The sequence below is a fragment of the Acromyrmex echinatior genome, chromosome 11 (genome assembly GCF_024713525.1).
Source record: "Acromyrmex echinatior isolate Ae372 chromosome 11, ASM2471352v2, whole genome shotgun sequence".
NCBI lineage: Eukaryota > Metazoa > Arthropoda > Insecta > Hymenoptera > Formicidae > Acromyrmex > Acromyrmex echinatior.
In genome coordinates this window covers 7,303,557-7,323,033 of record NC_141862.1, presented here as the reverse complement: position 1 = coordinate 7,323,033, position 19,477 = coordinate 7,303,557, and the positions used below count along the sequence as shown (strand labels likewise).

General features: G+C 27.9%; 1 protein-coding gene and 2 long non-coding RNA genes across 12 annotated transcripts; 2 read left to right on the top strand and 1 right to left on the bottom strand.

The window, feature by feature from the left end:
* Window positions 1–791: 791 nt before the first annotated feature.
* Window positions 792–19,259, bottom strand: Aldh-III (Aldehyde dehydrogenase type III). Of its 10 annotated transcripts, none has more exons than XM_087411021.1 (13): window positions 19,148–19,257; window positions 15,021–15,117; window positions 6,770–6,810; window positions 6,473–6,616; window positions 6,287–6,382; window positions 5,950–6,171; window positions 4,970–5,133; window positions 4,638–4,868; window positions 4,182–4,382; window positions 2,785–2,900; window positions 1,909–2,044; window positions 1,638–1,818; window positions 792–1,156 (listed from the first exon to the last, which is right to left on the bottom strand). In XM_087411021.1, exons 1-13 carry the CDS (start codon window positions 19,208–19,210, stop codon window positions 1,130–1,132), a joined length of 1,719 nt encoding a protein of 572 aa, XP_087267147.1. In that variant the 5' UTR covers window positions 19,211–19,257; the 3' UTR covers window positions 792–1,129. The 10 variants fall into 10 exon arrangements, 8 of the variants coding, with proteins under 8 accessions (XP_087267147.1, XP_087267146.1, XP_011054011.2 ...); XM_087411020.1 differs by lacking the exon at window positions 2,785–2,900 and adding an exon at window positions 3,785–3,900 and having other exon boundaries at window positions 19,148–19,189; XM_011055709.2 differs by lacking the exon at window positions 2,785–2,900 and adding an exon at window positions 3,785–3,900 and having other exon boundaries at window positions 1,638–1,791; window positions 19,148–19,189.
* LOC147908108 (uncharacterized) lies at window positions 10,740–18,974 on the top strand. Its single transcript, XR_015546598.1, has 3 exons — window positions 10,740–10,826; window positions 11,989–12,052; window positions 18,421–18,974. It is a non-coding gene; the product is annotated as an uncharacterized LOC147908108 (long non-coding RNA).
* Window positions 12,743–14,042, top strand: LOC147908109 (uncharacterized). The gene is made up of 2 exons (XR_015546599.1): window positions 12,743–12,829; window positions 13,217–14,042. It is a non-coding gene; the product is annotated as an uncharacterized LOC147908109 (long non-coding RNA).
* Window positions 19,260–19,477: the final 218 nt, after the last annotated feature.

Sequence of the window (19,477 nt, the reverse complement as noted above, 5' to 3'; positions counted from 1 at the left end):
TGTAAACATTTTTTAGGAATGTCAAGCCACGCGAACAAAGCTTTATTATAAATTAATTACATTGTAGGTTGATATTCATAATCGGTTCTTATTTCAAGACTGTCTTAAGTAATGTCTTAAGGGTCCTCTACATAGAAATCGTAGATGATCGTGTGGAGTCTTAGGTCGAAGGAAACCAACCACAATCAAATATAAAGAGAATACTCGAATTAGAATTGAAAAATCAGTTTCCTACGACTTAAAATTTCATGACCATCTACGATTTCTGTGTAGAGAACCCTTTAAGATGCTAAAATGTGTAGAGAACCCTTTAAGATGCTAAAATGTCCTGATTGGTTCATGACATCTTAAGGCTGAATTTAAGACGATCTTGAATATAAGGACTAATGCCCGTATTCATAGTCAGACCTTAAGGTCAGTACTTAAGGTTCTTAAATTTATCTTTAGATGATCAGTAGCAAATGAAGTAATTCGTATAATATCTGAAGATAAATTTAAGGAAGCCTTAAATATAAGACCTGACTATGAATACGAACATATGAATATCATAATTGTAATATCGAACACTAATTGCCGTATGCTTTTAAGTTTTTCAATCATATTCCATGATACAGGAATACATCATGCGTTGCATATTAACGATAAAAAAAACTTCTTAAATTATTTTTATTTTTGAGCAATAAATACTAATGAAAATAACATGAGGCTAAATTTTTTTTAAGCGTCGCAATGTATCGCAGATCCGAATATAAAAAAAAGTTATAATTACAAAAAAAGACAAAATACAAAAATAAAAGATTTAAGCAATAGATTTATTTTAATTCATCAAGAGCTTATCCAATTAAAAAATATTCATTTTTTACTACATGACCTCTTTATAAAAACACTAACATACTTTATATACATATGTATGTGCGATAAAATGTCTATTTAATATAAAGTATAAACAATTTATATAATATATGTAAAACCGAAAATATTATTACGAATATTATACCGATAATATTACAAGACTTTTTACATCCTTCATTGTGTTATAAGATTAATCGTAAAAAGCAATTAACTATAATATAAATTAGAAAATGTATCCTATGGATGCATTTGAAGACGCTGCATGATATCGATGGCGTTACTTCTCTTCCGTGTAATTATATTCCTGCAACAATATATGCATTTGTTCTTTTCGTTTTTTTTTTCAATTTACATGATATCCAATGGAATTGTTTTGTTACTGATCAACATATAGAAAAAAACACACAATAATGTTACTTAAAATATTGTATTTTAAATCTCTACCAAAATACTCAAATATCATTCACAAAAATTAAACAATGTTTAAAAAACAATCATTTATAGCTGTACACAGTACACACAATTTCATTTTATCTTAATTATGAAAATATAAATCAATATTAAATAATTATATTAACGCTCTCCGAAAATTTATATGTTATTTTGAATCATGATAATTTTCGGGGTCTTTCTTTGCTCTTCCTATATCATATTTCGCACAACTAAGCCACTATTTATGCAAATATATTTTATTCAATAATTTTACAATGATAATAAACTACTCTATTAGCCCATTTACATTTATGTATAACATAAAATGATGCGGTTTAATATCTTTTCTGTACCTTCATTGCAGCTTTGATTCCAAATGTGGCGAGCATCCCGAGACCGAATATAAGTACATACGGTACATACTTCAAAAGGGGCAAATTAGATCTTTTTGAGACCAAAAGTTCGAGCAACTTCAAGTTTGTATCGGAATAGGGTGGAAAACGGGATCTAAAAAAACATCTTTTCTGCTTAAAACTAAAATATTACTGAAATATTAATATATTAAAATGTGTTCATAGCTTAAAATATAGAATTATCTTATTATATAGAAAAGAATTTATTTACTTGGCCAGGATTTCTGCAATTTTGTTATAATTCCGAATCAAACAACCTTTCTTATGCGTGAATGTGTCGAATGTAAATTTTCCATGGTAGGCTCCTATACCAGAATAACCTACTCCTCCAAAAGGAAGAGTTTCAACTAAGGAAATAGTATACATTAATAATGAATAGAATGTATAGAATTATGTAACAAAGAGAAAACGATAATGGTGGTTATATAAATACGTAATTATCACTTTTAGATTTGATAATTTTTTAAATTATTTTAATCAATTTGGATTGAAGATTTTATGTTAATAGTTCTAAATTATAAATAAAACAGTAATTAAATATTACAAATATTAACAATAAAAATATTAAAAATATTAAAAAATGTATAAAAGATTCATCACATAGATTCAAAAGAATTTAATGAAGAATAAGAGTATCAATTTTTAATAAATCTTAAGAATACAATAATTTTTAAATAACAAATAATTAAAATCGACCATTAAACTCCCATTTTCACACAGATTTAAAGATATATCAATAGTATGTATAGCAACATTATATAGCAATATATTTATACATATATTATGTCCTTAATATTCGTCTATCTGTAAGTCTTCAATTCCATTACCATTTCTTAAATTATTTTAAAATCAATGTAGATTTTATGCAAAATCTAATATAATTAAGCAATACAATAAAAATAAAAACATATAGTGCAGAATATCATTCATTCAACATTTAGCGACTAAATCTAAAGAAAGCATGCTATATCTAATAACATTCTCTGTTAATATAGAAGCAACGTAATGATGTTTGAAAAAAAGCAGGAATATACAGTTAAATAATTTGTATAAAAGAAACTTTTTATAATATTGCTAAAAAAACTACCTGCTGCTTGTAATATCGTATCATTGACACTAACGTCGCCACTAGACGTATTATTAATGAATAAAGATATAGTTCCTTTATCCAGGCTAAATAAATACAACGATAATGGCTTCTCCCTGTATGTTAAATAATCAATGTAAGAATATTAGTATCATTTCTCTTTGTGAAATGTATATTCATAGGCATGTGAATGCATGATATGAAGTATGTGCATGTGTGTTGCTCGCGTGCATGCATGTGCATTCGTGCTAATAATAATGAATACTTGAAAACACATTATAATTGCAGATCATCACTTGGATATGAATATTCTTAATTCTACAGCCACCACCATTTTCAGATACGTAATTTTATTTGTCTCATTAATTTAATATTTTTTTTTTATATAAAATATGTAAAACACATTCAAAATAAAAAATAGAAATAATTTATATACAATTTATATACAATAATTATGAAATAATAATTTACATATGATTATCTATATATGAATAATTTATATATGACAGTATGAAATCTATCTTATAATATGAAAGGAAGATACAAGTTCTACACCAGTCATCACTTAAACTAATCTAAACCAACCTAAGCCAAAAGAAGGAAACGCGCATGCAATACGTTTTAATTAAAGAAAAGGATAAAATCCTTCACATGCTAATAAACAAAATATTATATATAAAAAACATACTCCCTTATAAGCAGAATTAAAAAATCAATTTGTATACCTATCCAATCGCATTTGCAGTATCTACATTCTTTTCCGAAAGAAAAAAAGGGCTTTTCTGTTAATTTCGATAGAACAAATATTAAAAAACAATATATAAATAATATAAAAAAACCAAATAGTATTGTAAATCTGAATCGTAACCATAAAAGCATAAAAATTGTGGAAAGAGTTGATGGTCTCTAAAACGAAGTTTTTCTTTAACCAAAATTCTTAAATAATAAATAAATAAGCCCGATAAAAATAATAGTTCCGTCATCTAAAATCCGGACTCACCGGCATATTGTAATACCGTGTCGTTGACACACACGGATCCGCTGCTGACCTGATCTATAATTAGATCTTGTACCCCCTTGCTCGTCGAAAATACGTACAGTACAAGTGGGCTTTCACTAGATGCGAAAAACTAATTACTTTGTGCCGTTTCCTCGTACAATAGTGAAATCGTGAAGTGAAATACAAGTGAACGAAAGAATATAGGTAAAAGTTTACCTTACGGTATTTTTTTCGAATATATTTGCGCGGAGAATAAAATTTTCTGTGAGTGAGAGATTATAAAGAATGCGAATAAATGAAAATGTTCTAATTATAGAAAAAAAAAAGAAAAAAAAGAGAAGAAACAAAAAAGAATAACTACGCGCATTCATTTTTCATAATCACTTAAATAACATACCGACTGTTGATGAAATTTATTGCTTCGTATGCATTATTAATGTTTATTATAGGCAATAACGGTCCAAATATTTCCTCTTGCATGATGGAATCCGTTGGTTTGACATTAACTAGTATTGTGGGCGAAATAAATTTTTCTGCAGGATTCACGTCGCCACCAACGGCAATTTTGCTTTTGTCACTTAAATAATTGACAAGCCGCCTAAAAAGTACATGATATTCCAAATTCACGAATATAAAAAATTGCTATGGTGTTAAAACTCTCGTAAAACTTAAATAATTACTTTTGTGATTTTCTATTACAGCAGTTTATAAAAATATAAGAATTTAAAACAATTGTTATTATTGGGAAAACAATTGTTATTATTTAATTTATCCAATTGTAAACTGTTTTAAAAATTGTAATCATTATCAGTATTATGAACAATTATATTAAATATTTAGATATAAAACTTACTGATAATGTTTGTCCGAAATAATGCGTGCCAAATCGGGACTCTCACGTGGATTATCACCGTACCATTCGTGTAAAATCTTTTTGGCTTCCTCAATAAATTTTTTCTGTATCTCGGGTGTACATAACATATAATCGGGTGCGATACAAGTTTGACCTATATTGATGCATTTACCCCATAAAATGCGTTTTGCTGCCATAGATATATCTACTGTGTTATCTATGTATACGGGACTGCAAATCAGTGTTATTTAGTGCAATTCCATTCGAAAAAAAAAATTTTTAGGGAATATAAATAATTGTATTTTATACGTATTTCAATGTTTTGGAGATACCTTTTTCCACCCAACTCTAATGTAACAGGTGTGAGAAACTCATTAGCAGCTTTCCGTATGATTTTTCCAACCACAGAGGATCCAGTATAAAAAATATAATCAAAACGTTGCTTGAGTAGCTCTGTCGTTTCTGAGATTCCTCCCAGTATTACACGGCAACTATCCTGTTTACAATAACACACACAATAAAACACGAATCATATCATTTTTTCATAAGAAAAACCTTCAACATACATATAGAGGTAATTTTATCTTATTAAGAATGTATAAATATATTTCTGGAATATAAATCATAGTGTTTTTCAAACTAATACATTGAGATATATAATTACATAGAGAAGGAAAAATAGAGGAAAAATAAACTTCCTCCATTTTTCAATGCGTAGTTATTATGAGTTATGCAACAAAGTGCTTTATAGAATTCAATTTCATAGTCTACCTCCTTTAACTTAAGAAATAAAATAAAATTATGCAATTTATGATAGAATATCCTAAAAAAGTACATGATATTCCAAATTCACGAATATAAAAAATTGTTATGGTGTTAAAACTCTCGTAAAACTTAAATAATTACTTTTGTGATTTTCTATTACAGCAGTTTATAAAAATATAAGAATTTAAAATTAAATATAAAAAGTAAAATATGAAGATGATAATATGAAGATAAAATTAATGTTTAAGTTGTTATAATATACATATATCACAACGTCTATGATCCATAAAGATATTGCTAATGAATTAGCATGTATAAATGAACATATAATTTTAGCAACATGTTTTGTCCAATATTAATATAAGTATGACTTAATTCAGTCAAGTCAATCTTTTAGATTTTATAAAATGCTGCTGTTTTTGTATAAAATAAAAGTTATAAATACATATTAATTAATATTTTTTTTAGCTAAAAAAAGCTTTTTTAGTTGTAATATCTTAATTCATAAATCTTGGAATAATTATAATATAAACAAATATTCTCGTACCGTGTCTAAATATTTCGGAATGGTATCGTATAAAAATTTCGACGTAGCCATTGCAATTTCGGACGGTTTTACAATCACGCAATTTCCAGCTGCAATAGCGCCCATCATAGGTACTATACATAGTTGAAGGGGATAATTCCATGCACCCATAACTAATACAACTCCATAAGGATCTTTCCGGATTTCTACTGCATCAAAAAAGTACGCAAGTGACTTGCTCGGCTATAAAATATTGCAAATTTCAGTATTCGCACTCTCTTCCAGACTGTTAAAATTATTTGACGAATAAAAAAAAAATTTATTTTTACATAATAAAAAATCGTATTCAGATTACAACCTTTTCTATTGCTGCCCATTCTTTAATATTCATCAGCATGTATTTAATCTCTTGGATTGTATAATTGATTTCCAACGCAAATGATTCGAACTTGCTCTAAAAAATTATCAAATATAGAACATTATTAAATTACGTAATACGATTAAGTTAATAATAAAGCAATTGTCCTTATAATCATAATCATACCCTACGTAAATCTGATGCAAATGCTGCTGTAAGTTCTGAAGTATTTTCCGTTAACATAAGTGTAAGCTGTTTTAATTGTTTGATTCTCCATTCTATCGGTCTTGTTTTTCCACTGTTAAACGTATCCCGTGATTGCTGAACTAACTGTAAACATTTTTACGTAAACAAGTCGTTCAAATGTTTTTCTACACGAGAAAGAAGATATGGTGATTTGTATAATTAATATACTCTAAGTAAATTAATCAAATATGCATATGAAAAAATTAAAATTCTTATAAATCCAATTAGTTTACTTACATCAGTATAATTTATAGGTATTTGTTTATCATTTGTTTGTGCTGAAACAAAATATATTATTTAAGATAAATAATCAACGCCCCTCGATTTTAATTACTTATTATGGCATAGGACATAGGATATTCGGCCAGGATATTACACATATCTTAATATAAACACTGAGAAAATTTATGTGTAAATTAAATTGAGTTATACATTGAATTAATCACGTTTGTTTCATTACGAGTGTAAAAAGTAATTAACTTATAGAAATAATAATAATTCAATACAAAGCAAAATAATTCCGTTTAAGAACTTAAAATATGTTTATCTTAAATATATGACAAGTTAAATTTCAAGAAAATTTTTAAACATGTTTCTAGATGAAAAAGATGCAAATAATAAATGTCATACTAAATATCATATTATTAATTGATTTATAAATTTTAAATTTACAATTTGTAATTTAGTTTTTGCTTGAATAATAAGTTAAATCTAGATTTAACTAATTTAATCGATGACTATGTTCAGCAGAAAAACCAGCTTTTACAACTGTCGTAAAATTCATTAATATGATTGGTTTATACATTAGGTTGGTTTATACATTGGTTTATACATTGATTTATCCAGTGAAGAATTAGAAAGAAAAAGAATCTAGATGAGAAAGATGCGTTTATGTCTAATATTTAAGGCTATCTCTCAAATTAAATAAAGCGCGGTATAAAAACATTAATACATAAAAATATTTGATTTTTCAGATTGATAAATATATTTGCTCGAACAAGAGATAACGACTCGAGAATTCGAGGGATATTTAATATTATGAATTTAAAAAATTAAGAAAAGATAAAAAAGAAATTTTAAAAAATTGCAAAAGAAATAAAAAAGTGAATTTCATTTTTAAGGAATAATCGGAATAATCTTGAAATAATTAATTTAGAAGCTGATCTCTCTGCGTGAAGTCAGAATTCAATCGAGGAAAATTATATCCTGAAAGTTATTATCTTATGTCAACGTTTCCGTATATCTGCATTTTTAGTGTTTTCTTAGCGAGAGCACGAAAGAGAGAAAGGATGATATTTAAACATATAAAGGAATTAATCTCATACGAAAATGTTTTCCTTCGATATGTGACAACTTCCATTTTACATACGTATACAGGGTGACAATTAGAAAGTGCTGAAATTACACGGTTATTTTATAATAAATGGGCAAAAAATGAAATGAATTAAACACTACTCTGCAGTAGAGAGTTTTTCTCATGTTCCTTAACGTAAAGTGAAAAGAGGATAGATATTAGACTCGTAAAAATAAAGATATAATACAATAAAAAGGTCGAAAATTTGCATAGTGTTTAGAAGATTTCGGCAGAAGCGATCATTTTTATAAAAAAGAGTTTTTCAAAGACAATTACTTGTACAGTTAAATTAAAGTCTCTTTCATCAATCTCTGAAATGATCTCTGGTTTACTACCGTTGACTGATATTAAAATTTGAAACAAAATGCAAATTTTAATATCGGACAACAATAATAAAATTTAAGAAAAATGTAACACCACAAACAATTGAATAAAAAAAAGGAGTAAAAATTGCAAAAAATACTATATTCTCTGGATTTTGAAACCCTCTTGCCAAGTTAAGAGATAAATAATTGACTATTGCAGACGTTCCAGCAATAGTTAATGTATCAAAGTTTCTTTTTTCTCTTTCTCTCTTAAGATAAATTTACTTCGCGCTTCAATCGTTATGGTTGATTCAATCAATTGAATAAACAATTTAATCAGAGATTTGTGAAAGAGATTCTCACACACGTTCATTTTTATCAAAGTAGATTAACTTTAACTCTCGATTTTACTTACTTTTTATCTCTTGTTAGAACTAAAAAAAAGATACAAAGAAAATTAAAACGAGATTAAAGTTAACATTTTGGATATGATATCTGTTTTTATCAATGTAGATTAATTTTACGCATGATCGAACTAACTCTTCCATCTTTTTTAATTCTTACAGAAAAAGATGCTTAAAAATATATTGAGAAATATATTTATTTCATTGAAATAAATATTTATTTAAATACTGGTGAAATATAATTTTATTCCTAGCAAATAAGCCATCTATTTTATTATTTTTTTCAATTAATGAGATATATTTCACAGAAATGTATATTTCGTCACAATCAAATTTCATAAGTAACAATTGTTTCGCCCATACTTCGACATTTTTCTCTCAGTGTATTAGAAGAAGACGAAGAGTAAATTGAATCGAAATTAAAGTTGATCTACATTGGTGAAAATGATCATTGCATTTATTAATATTAAAAAATAATTAAAATTTAATAATTTTTAAATCCTTTTCTATAACATTTATTTTTATAAGTGCACGTACACTGAAAAAAAATATTCTACATTTAGTTAGTTATTTATTTGAATAGCACTAATTAAATATTTACCAAATATAATAATATATTTATTTTATACAAAAACCAAAGAAAATTAATCTGATTTAATAATCATTTTTCTTTATTGAGTAAATACTTATTTATTGTAAGTAAATGTTTAGCTGGTTATTATTCAAATAAATATTTATTAAAATTTAGTATATTTTTTCTTCAGTTATGTATACTCAACATTCGAAAATAAATTTAATCGAACTGAAAATTGCAATTTATTTTAATTCATCTGAATTTTTTTTTTTTTTTTTTTTGAGAATGAGAGAGGCTGGATAAAAAAGAATTAAAATATGAAGACATAAATTCGTGTTTATTCATAAACATGAATATATTGTATTCTTTTCACACTAATAAGACGTTAATAAAAAAGAATATTTTGCAAAGCAAAGTTTAATTCATTCAATTTTATTCATTTGTTGCAAAGTTATTAAATTTTATCAACTTTTTCGCCATTCAACATAATGCAAAGTGAGACAAATTTATTGATGCATTAACATAATTTCTGCATATTCACGATCATTATGACACAGCACAAGCGCGCAATACAATATAAAAAAAAATTATGAAAGTTCAATTTTATTATTCGCTTTAATCATTTCATTTATATACAGCAGTTAATTATCAATGGTAATTCATAATAATTACTCAAATAAAATTTGATTACAAAATTATATTTGTCATTTTTCTTTTATAAAAATTATAAAAGAATGTTTAATATTTAATTCCAGCATCATTTCAGATTAATGTGCCATTTATCTTAATGGCACATTAAAATTTGATAATTTTATATAAATGAATAACAAAGGAATAGTTTCATCGGAAACGAATCTGAGAGGAACGCGACATGTAGGCAGGAGTGTCGCGGAAGATCAGTTTCAGATGGTTGATGGTTGACTTTATGGATTCAGAGATCAAGAAGGGACGAGTCCACTAAACGAAACTAAGCGGAAATATCAAATTCACGAGAGATTGTTCTTACCCATGTTCGCAAACACTGCAGGACCTTCTATAGGCGTTTAATTGTTCAATTTGATAATAAAAGGTTAAACGGAACAGAAAGTTAGTTAGATCACAGCCTTCCGTATAATAACGTTGCAAGATCGGCGCTCTACTACATACTAACTTCCTTACTAAGCTTCGAAACACTACGAGAGAGCAAATACCGTACACTGTATCTTGATTCTCGAATATCTCTCCGTGTACCAGAAAAGTGGGGCGAAAGAAATATGGAGAAGGTCACTTCCTTGAGATGAAGAAGTAAAGAGCGCCGTTACGGGGATAAAGATAACTGACAACTGTCGGATGTAACAGTCGGATTATATGCGAATTTATCAACAATAAATAAATAACGGTGCGTTTCGTATGGGGGGGGTGCGATGGTTTACCGCCAGAGAGCGCCATGTGTCAAGAAAACTTAGGCGGGGAAGAGGCTCGGAGAAAGTGAAGGGTAGAACTACTAGAATTCAAAGATCGATTCGCGGGGTGAAAACGATTTGAGTCTTGGGAAATGGTTGTTTTCGCATTTCCCTGCATGGAGTGTTCCAGGTAATACAGGTGTATTACGTGTTACTTTCTCCCGGAAGCCTCTCCGCTCGCTTTTGCGATTCGTGATAAGTTTTTCTTTTCCACGGTACGTTAAAGGAGCGCGTCTTTATCTTTTAAATCTCGCTATCTATAATCTTTCTGCGATGAAGTTATATTGAAGTCGGCATTTGATCTCTTGATGTTAGATATTCGATTTCTCAATGTTCTTATTTTTCAAGAAAGATCTTTTTTGAGGATGATTTTTGAATTCCGAATGATTAACTTAATCGGCACTATTTATATTCATATTAAGTAATACGAATAAAACTGTTAAATTAATTAATAGAATTTGTTTAATATATTGAAGAGAAATGAAGAACCATAAGGAGCATATATATATATATATATATATATCAATACTTGTATATTATATACTCATATATTATGTATTCATTTAATACTTAAATATATTATATACTCATTTATGTATATATATATATATATATATATATATATATATATATATATATATATATATATATATACACATTAATAAGTTTTGTTTTTAATTTACATTTTATTTATACGATATAATTAATATAATTAAATTCGTATAATTCGGGAAATTACATAATGTAATTTTTTAATTTTTTAATTTGAAATACTGAAAATGATCTAATAGAAAAGTCGGAAATGTTTGTTGTTACGTAAGATACAAATCAATACAATTGTTTACGCATAAAATATTTAGGATTGGCTTTTTTTACGCTTCTGTGGATCGATTAATTGTATATTATCTTGAAATAAAATGAAATTATAAAAGTGAAAAAAAATAGGTGTTGATAAAATTATAAATACTTTATTGAATTTACTCTTTTGTAATTTTTGTCTCATTTCTTGGTATACAATTGACTCACTGATTCTTATTATTGTTGAAAATGAGAAAAATGCCATTTGAAAGTATTTTTTAATCGATATTTAATTAGTCAATTTTCTATTAAATTAAAAAATAGTTCTTTTCCTTTTCTGAAAAATTTAACTATTTAAGTTATGTCACTTTTGAAGTCTTCTTCTCTGTTAGAGACATAGTGAGCTCTTCTACATGTATCCACTTTCTATTATACAATACATGTAACCTATAGTTTTTAACGATTCGAAGAATCTGATTTTTTAGAAGAGGTTCTCAAGGATGGCAAAAATATCCTTGGTTATTTGTCTTTGCTTTTAGAGAGATAACGATTAAATAATATCTGACGTGTGTGTTTTAGGTAAATTTAAACTCGAATCTTTGGTACAGAGAGCAGCCACGCAACTTTCTATGTCACTTTTGAAGTAAGGAAACGATATCATTTATTACATATATTATACATATTATATCACATATTTTATATATATATATATATATATATAAAATTTTTTATGTAAAGTTGTAAAACTTTTAGAGTGAATCTTACTTTTAAAAATTAAAAATCTTATAACTACTCTTTTTTATATATAAGATTGGTTCAATTTTCACTGTTTAAAATGATATTTCAAAGAATTTAGAAAACATATAGTATAATTGTTATATTTATTTACACATTATTATCATAAAAAATGAATTATTAAATTATTATCAACTTATAGTCACGAGACGACTTATAATAATCATGAAGCGTGCGCTTCGAACGTGTCCTAATTTAAAATTCGGGGTGATAAGGGCAAAACCTTGTTGAATATACACAAAAATGATCGCTACAAAAAGATATAAAGATAGAGACATACCATTATGATTCGTCGGTTGCACGTTTATTTTTACACATTCAGTTTTCGTCGTATCCATAGAACCGCTCAACATTTCACACAGAAAGATAAGAATCTTTCAATTACTACACACGTTAGTTTCAAGTAATATATACTGCGAGGTAATCCACGACCGTAAGAGAAAAATAGATCCTTGAACAATTGTGAGACCTGCGCGCGCGCGCATTTGTTACCGATCCGTCGCTGTTGTTACGTTCTGTACTTCGTATTCGAAATCACGAGTGTTGTGTCGAGATTGTCGGATTCAAGACTGGATCTTTGATCGTTTAGCGAGATAGTTAAAGCGAGTTTGCGGCTGTGCGAAAGGTGATTTAAGGGTGGGAGTAGAACAGAATTTAAAAACATCTGAAACAATTGTCCTTAAATTTAATGCGATAGATCTTGAAATTTACCTAAAAAAAACCTGTCAAGATTGAATGATGTAATTGGGATTTGCAGCAAGTGTTGAGAGGTGTACGAAGTCCGAATGCAAATAAATCGTGGAAATGAATTTGACCTTAGAACCCAGCGTGAACAAGTTTCAATATGTTAGATACATGAGTTACTATCGAAAAGCAATAATGTATGAGTCTTGTTAGTTCTGAATAATAAAACAAGACTCATGCTGCAATTATAGTTAACTGCCACGTACAGCAAAATTCTTTCTTATTATGCATCTCAACGATCTCTTATTTATGTTCAACTTATTTTTAGACTATCCTTAAGTAAAGGACAGGACGAAGAGAATTTCTGTGCATTAAACTAGCATGGTATACTTGAAAACAAAACTTGAGAAAGAAAGAATAAGAACGAGAATCGTTATCTGTTGTACGCCTTAAGACTATAGCCGGTACTCATAGTTCATTCTTATTTCTTAAGACCATCTTAAATAATGCCTTTCCAGTAAACGAGAATGGCTTGAAATGAATTAAAATGGATTTATATAGACTTTCAGAAATACGCAATTCACAAACATTAAAATGAATCCTTTTCAATCCGAATGCATTTTTATAAATTATTGGAATAGTATAAAGTACATTTCTATCCCGATAAAAAATTTTTTATGCATGAATATGTATAAATATATATATTAGGTGTTGGAATTAATTCGTAGTGTTTTTAATGAAAGAATGTTATTTATTTCACATGAGCATTAAAAAATACATTAATGAAAGTACTTCCCATCACTTGTAAAACGCTACGAATTAATTCCAACACCTAATACATAAATATTCATAAATATGTATAATCATGTTTATAAATATAAAGTAATTAAAAGAATAATTTTCGCATTGTTCGTTTTAGAAAAAAAACAAGTTTGGAAAAATGTAAAGAAATTGCTCATATACAATTATTCATAATTTTATATATAATTATGCATGAGTAATTTTTTTTACATTTCTTCAAACTTGATTTTTTTCTAAAACAAATAGTATGAAAATTACCTTTTTAATTATTTTTAATATTTTCTGTATTTTTAATATATTAACTGTATATATTTTCACATTACTATTATTATTTCTATTACACTAAAAAATAATTTTACAAAAGAGAGATGTATGAGCATGTATTTTCATACATATATGATTATACATGTTTATGAATATTTATGTTTATTATACATTATATTTATATGTATACATGAACAATTTTTTATTGGGATACATTTCAATTTAAAATAAGATCAGCTTTTTCGTGCATCATGAATATTTCTCAATTCAAAATTCTAAATAAAGAAATGCAATTTTTCAATTCAATTTAAATAAATTTTTAAATAAAAATTAACCATTTTTTAATACATTCGAATGCTACTAAAATAAAATTCCAATTCATTTTTATCTATTCTCATTTATTCGATTAAGATGTTAATACGTTTTTTGGTTCATTTTAAAATCATATTTAAAACGATATAAGAATCGACTATGAATATCGGCTTATGTCACTTCAAGGAAGGTAAAAAAAAAAACATCAGCTTATGTCATCTCAACAAAGGTAAAACAAAAAAAAGATAGAGAGGAATTATGAGCAGCATTAAATGTTGGAAGCCGCGACAATCTCACACACGTCAAGTTTGAAAAGGTCAAATAGTGTAATAATCGCTTCTGAATTAATATACCTTTTGTTTATTTTTTTATTAAAGATGCGAGCTACGTCTGCGATTTTAAAGTTCGCATGCTATATACTCAGGCACTTACGATCAGTAGCAGCTTGAGTATGAATGCGTAATGCGATAATGCGTAGTTATTTCCTAGTACTAGTACCTAATACTAGTAGTATGTTTTTAATAGAAAGAGATTCGTTAAAAATCTATAATAATACACTTTCCCAAGAACTAGATATCGCTTCCTCACAACGTTATTGTAACTCCATTTCAACTTTCGTTACAATTTCCAGAAAAGAGATGTTATATAAAATCAAATACATAGTTGTGACAAGTTACCGTAAAAAGAACAAGGTAACATTTTAAATTTAACAAAACTTCTTTTTAATCTAATTAAAATTCAAAAGAATTACACACATGATTCGGAAGCGTCCAGAACAGCTGTTGGCATATCGATGTGACAGATATCGGACTCTTCCGAGACATCCATCGGAATGTCCAGTATTGTTTCAGTCTGAAAAGGAAAATATCTTATAAATATATAATAAATATAATTAATTTCTCGATGAAGATCAGTTTTATTTTGAAAATTTATTATCGGAAATTTATTTGTGTTGTGAAAGAAACAGATCGAATAAATTGTTTCCCAACAATTGGAGAAAAAATTGTTTTCCAAGATAATAATTAATTGATACGTCAAGCTGTCCGTCGTCAAGCAATCCGTTTAAATCATTTGACGATCATTGAGATTTATATAAGTTCACATACACGGCAGAATATATCACTCTAATCTACTTTATAAATCTGCAATTTAAAAATCTGCAATCGATAAAACGATTTTATACACATTTTAATGATCGATAAATGCATTTAATACAAATCCTAATTGTCGCAAAACGCTATTGAATATTTTAAATGTATTAACATAAACTTGTCGCCGTCATTATGATGTATAAGCTCTATAATTACACATTTCCTTAAGAAAGCAGATCCATAGAAATATACATAATTGCTAATAATTAGTATTACATTTCAACTTTTACATAATTATTGCTTTATTTTTCTCTCTAATGTTAATCCGCTTGGTGCATGCTCTCATTTGTGACTAACGATATGGAAAGCGGAAAATCAGGATCTGTGACTTCTTATTGCGCGTAATTTCACTTCCTTGTCGAGAGTGCGAGTGTATGGCTTCGCATACTGGCCTGGATACTTGTACGAATGTATAACAATCGCCAGAATGATCAACTTTCGATTTCAGAGAGAATTGTTTAACGCCAAAATTCGTGAAATTTCGTGATATACAGGGCTTACTATACAGTGCTATTTCTAATAAAAAATTAAATTGAAAAGTCCTCTACCCATTTTGCAATTTTCACAATAGTTAACGAGATATGAATTTCTAAAAGTTGCTGAATAAATGGATAAAATCGATGTATAAGACAATTTAAAAATATCTTTCAATATTCTTTGTGAAATATTTTAAAGATGTTTCTTAAAGAATTCTCAAAGTTGTCTTATATGTTGATTTTAGACATTTTGCTCATTAGATGACTAAAAAAAATATTGCGAAAATTGCAAAATGTTAGAGGACTTTTCACTCAGTTTTTTTATTAGGAATAGCACTATATGATGGGCGTTATTTCAGATACACTCTGTATATATTGATATATTTGGTGATATATTTCGTGATATATTATTATAATTATAGTTATATTATATCATATCTCGTGTATGTCAAAACAAAACTTACAAATATTTAAATCGTTTATAACTTGTTATGAATCTTATTAGAACAAAGTCAGCATCGTATAATTTTATATAAAGTAAAGTTCGCTACTTGTAAAAAAATATATCAGGTATTACAACATTATTTTTAAATGTTTATGATTTAAATGCTGATAATTTAACTTGTTTTACATATATTCAAATCGATTGCATAATGGCAAAGATTAACTGTATGTTTTATCGTGAAGCAATCGATGATAAACAAAATAATCCTGAATTAAATAATTTGTTATTCCTGATTCTCATTCATAAAATAATTTTAAGTTGCTTAACTGGAATATAATAGAAAAAAGATATGAAAATATGATAAGAATATAAAAATAAAAATATGAATCGGAGAATATAAAAATATAGATATGAATCAAAGTCAGCGAATTGAAGGATATTTCTTTCAAGGACTTTTTAAAAATTTGGAAGAAAGATTATTCTTTCCTATTATGCCATTTGCGACTTTATTCATAATTCATGACATTCTCCTTCTTTTTTTACAATGTCGTAGATATGTATACATAAAATGTGTCGATATTCATAGTTCATTTTTATATTAAAGGCTTCTTAAGTAATGCTAATACGGCTTTGTGATTGGCTTATGATATCTTAATGTATTTAAAACGACCTTAAATATAATCCAAATAACAACATGTCTGTCAGCATGTTGCTTGCTAAGCATGTATTATTAAGTATGTGTTGCTATCAGAATTGCGGCAACTGAGTCTTCATTTGTTGGCAACTTGATGCCTTCACGATCTGATAACATTAAGTAGCAACTTGCCAGTAATTTATCGACAACTTTAAACTCACGATAACGTCAAAATGACATTAAAATAAATTGGAAATAATTAAAAAATTACTTTTAGTGATCATTTTGACATTATTTTGATATTATAATGACTTGTTGTTCTGCTTGGAATGCCAAGTTGCCATAATAATATGCAGCATCATACAATATTGTTGTTGCCGACAACGTACGATAATATTGACGTAGCTATCTTGCTGTTAAACTGCTGGCAATACATATACACATTGTTGTCTACATGTTGCTACAATATCAATATTCGAAATTGTTGAAGAAATCTACGACAAGTTGCCAGCATCATAAGCAATCACATCAGTTTGTACGATTTTGCTGAGACATGTTTTGCTATCTGGGAAGAACCGATTACGAATACTGATTATGAATTTTAGATTTTGCGCTCTCATCATGTAGCAATCTCGTCATTTTATAATTTAAATTTCCATTACAACTCTTTAAATATATCACTAAACTCGATAAGCTTGTATATGTGAGCTAAATAAAATTTCTATCAATAATATATATATATACACACACACACACACACACACACACTATCGATTAAAACTCGTACTTAAAACTCGATCAGCCGTTATCGAAATCTGATAATTTTGATTTGACTTACTTCGCGTAAAAGCGGCAGCATAGTAAGCATACCCAGTAACGATACTGAACGTCGGCACCTTTGATGTAAGTGTTCTTAGGTCATGTGATTCACCGCCATGTACGCAGCAGAGTTATGATAGGACAGATTCTTAAATTTGAATTTTTATTAAATTTCTAATACGTCCGCCATATTCCTAAGTGTACAAACCAATACATGCGCACTAAAAATCACAAAATAGTTCAATGTTCGTTATTGAATATGATTATATTACGTCATGCTTAGCATCAAGACACTACCGTGTCTACATATATATATATATATATATATATATATATATATATATATAGAGAGAGAGAGAGAGAGAGAGAGAGAGAGAGAGAGAGAGAGAGAGAAAGCTATTACGTATATGATATAACCGTATATGATATAACTATCTGGAAAATTGCAATCTGTACGTAACGTTAATAAGACAAATATTATTTTATCATTATTTAGTATTTGGTGAACAATAAAATAAGAAATAGACGCTCGAATGGAAATTCAAATATATTCCTATGAGGAAATCATTCCAACGATTTGATCTTTTTGTTCTCTTTGAGTGAGATTAAAATTAATTTTTATGTTGACAGAAACGGGCACTGATTGATGTATTCCAGTGGTGTTTTCTCAAAATTTTTTCGTATAAACAGTCTTTTATACGAATTATACGGTAATACGAATTTTTTTCCTATCACAAGAAGTCTTTTATATCATTTTACCATTGATATATTAATCACAACACGCCAATCAGAATACGATGATTCGAACGTGACACCGGAAATCGAAATCACAGTTGTGTCAATTCCAACACGTTTTAAATTTGATAGCATATAAAATCGGCATGAAATGCCGATGCCGTGTCGACAATGAGAATGAATAGCGTATATCAAATTTCGAGATACAGTGCACGGTTTGCATCGAAGAAAGAATCGCGCGGATTCATTAAATACTGAACGAAATGGTTGAAAAATTACTTGCTATTATATAACTTATAAGTCGTTTCACCGATCACTGAGCGCTACATAATCTTACGGCTCAAACACGGCAGAGAAATAATAAATAAATAAGAAATATGATATTAAAGATTTTATTTATAATAGATAAGTTCTACTTTACGAATTATAATAAATAAACATATTAATTATATATTAATACCTTTTTATTCAGTAATGAGCGGTTTTTTCTGCTGAACGCAGTTCAGCTGACATAGTCAGTACTACTCTCGTCGATTCTCATTAACGTGTTAACACGATGGATCACTTAATAAACAGTTGCAAGCGTTGCGTGAAACTGTGACTGATTATGTGAGAAACTTACCACGTTTGATGATTCTGAATGAGGCATCCTCGAATCGAGCTGAAGCTTAATTATATTTATCATCGTACGGACACAGATTGTCGTTTAATGCAAAAGTCGTTTCTGCCGCGTGTAAAGAATAAATGTTATACGCGATGCAGTCGTTATCTATATACGAATTTTTTATAACCAACAGAGATCCGAAGAACTGGACAGCGTCATAAATGCTTTCAGTTTTTCTCAAATAACAATAAATGTGAGCAAAACGCTTCAATCGAGCGGCAAGAAACTCAGCACGATTTAATTCTCAAGTTTCGAGTTTAGGTTACTAAATGCTTCTTTATCCAAAGC

What these genes read in the sequence shown, in the direction of transcription:
- Aldh-III (XM_087411021.1), bottom strand. Translation starts at nt 19,210, where the DNA reads ATGATAAATATAATTAAGCTTCAGCTCGATTCGAGGATGCCTCATTCA. An exon ending in TTGCATCAGATTTACGTAGG is followed by an intron (nt 6,383 to 6,472) that starts GTATGATTATGA and finishes ATAATTTTTTAG; the next exon opens with AGCAAGTTCGAATCATTTGC. An exon ending in AATGGGCAGCAATAGAAAAG is followed by an intron (nt 6,172 to 6,286) that starts GTTGTAATCTGA and finishes AATATTTTATAG; the next exon opens with CCGAGCAAGTCACTTGCGTA.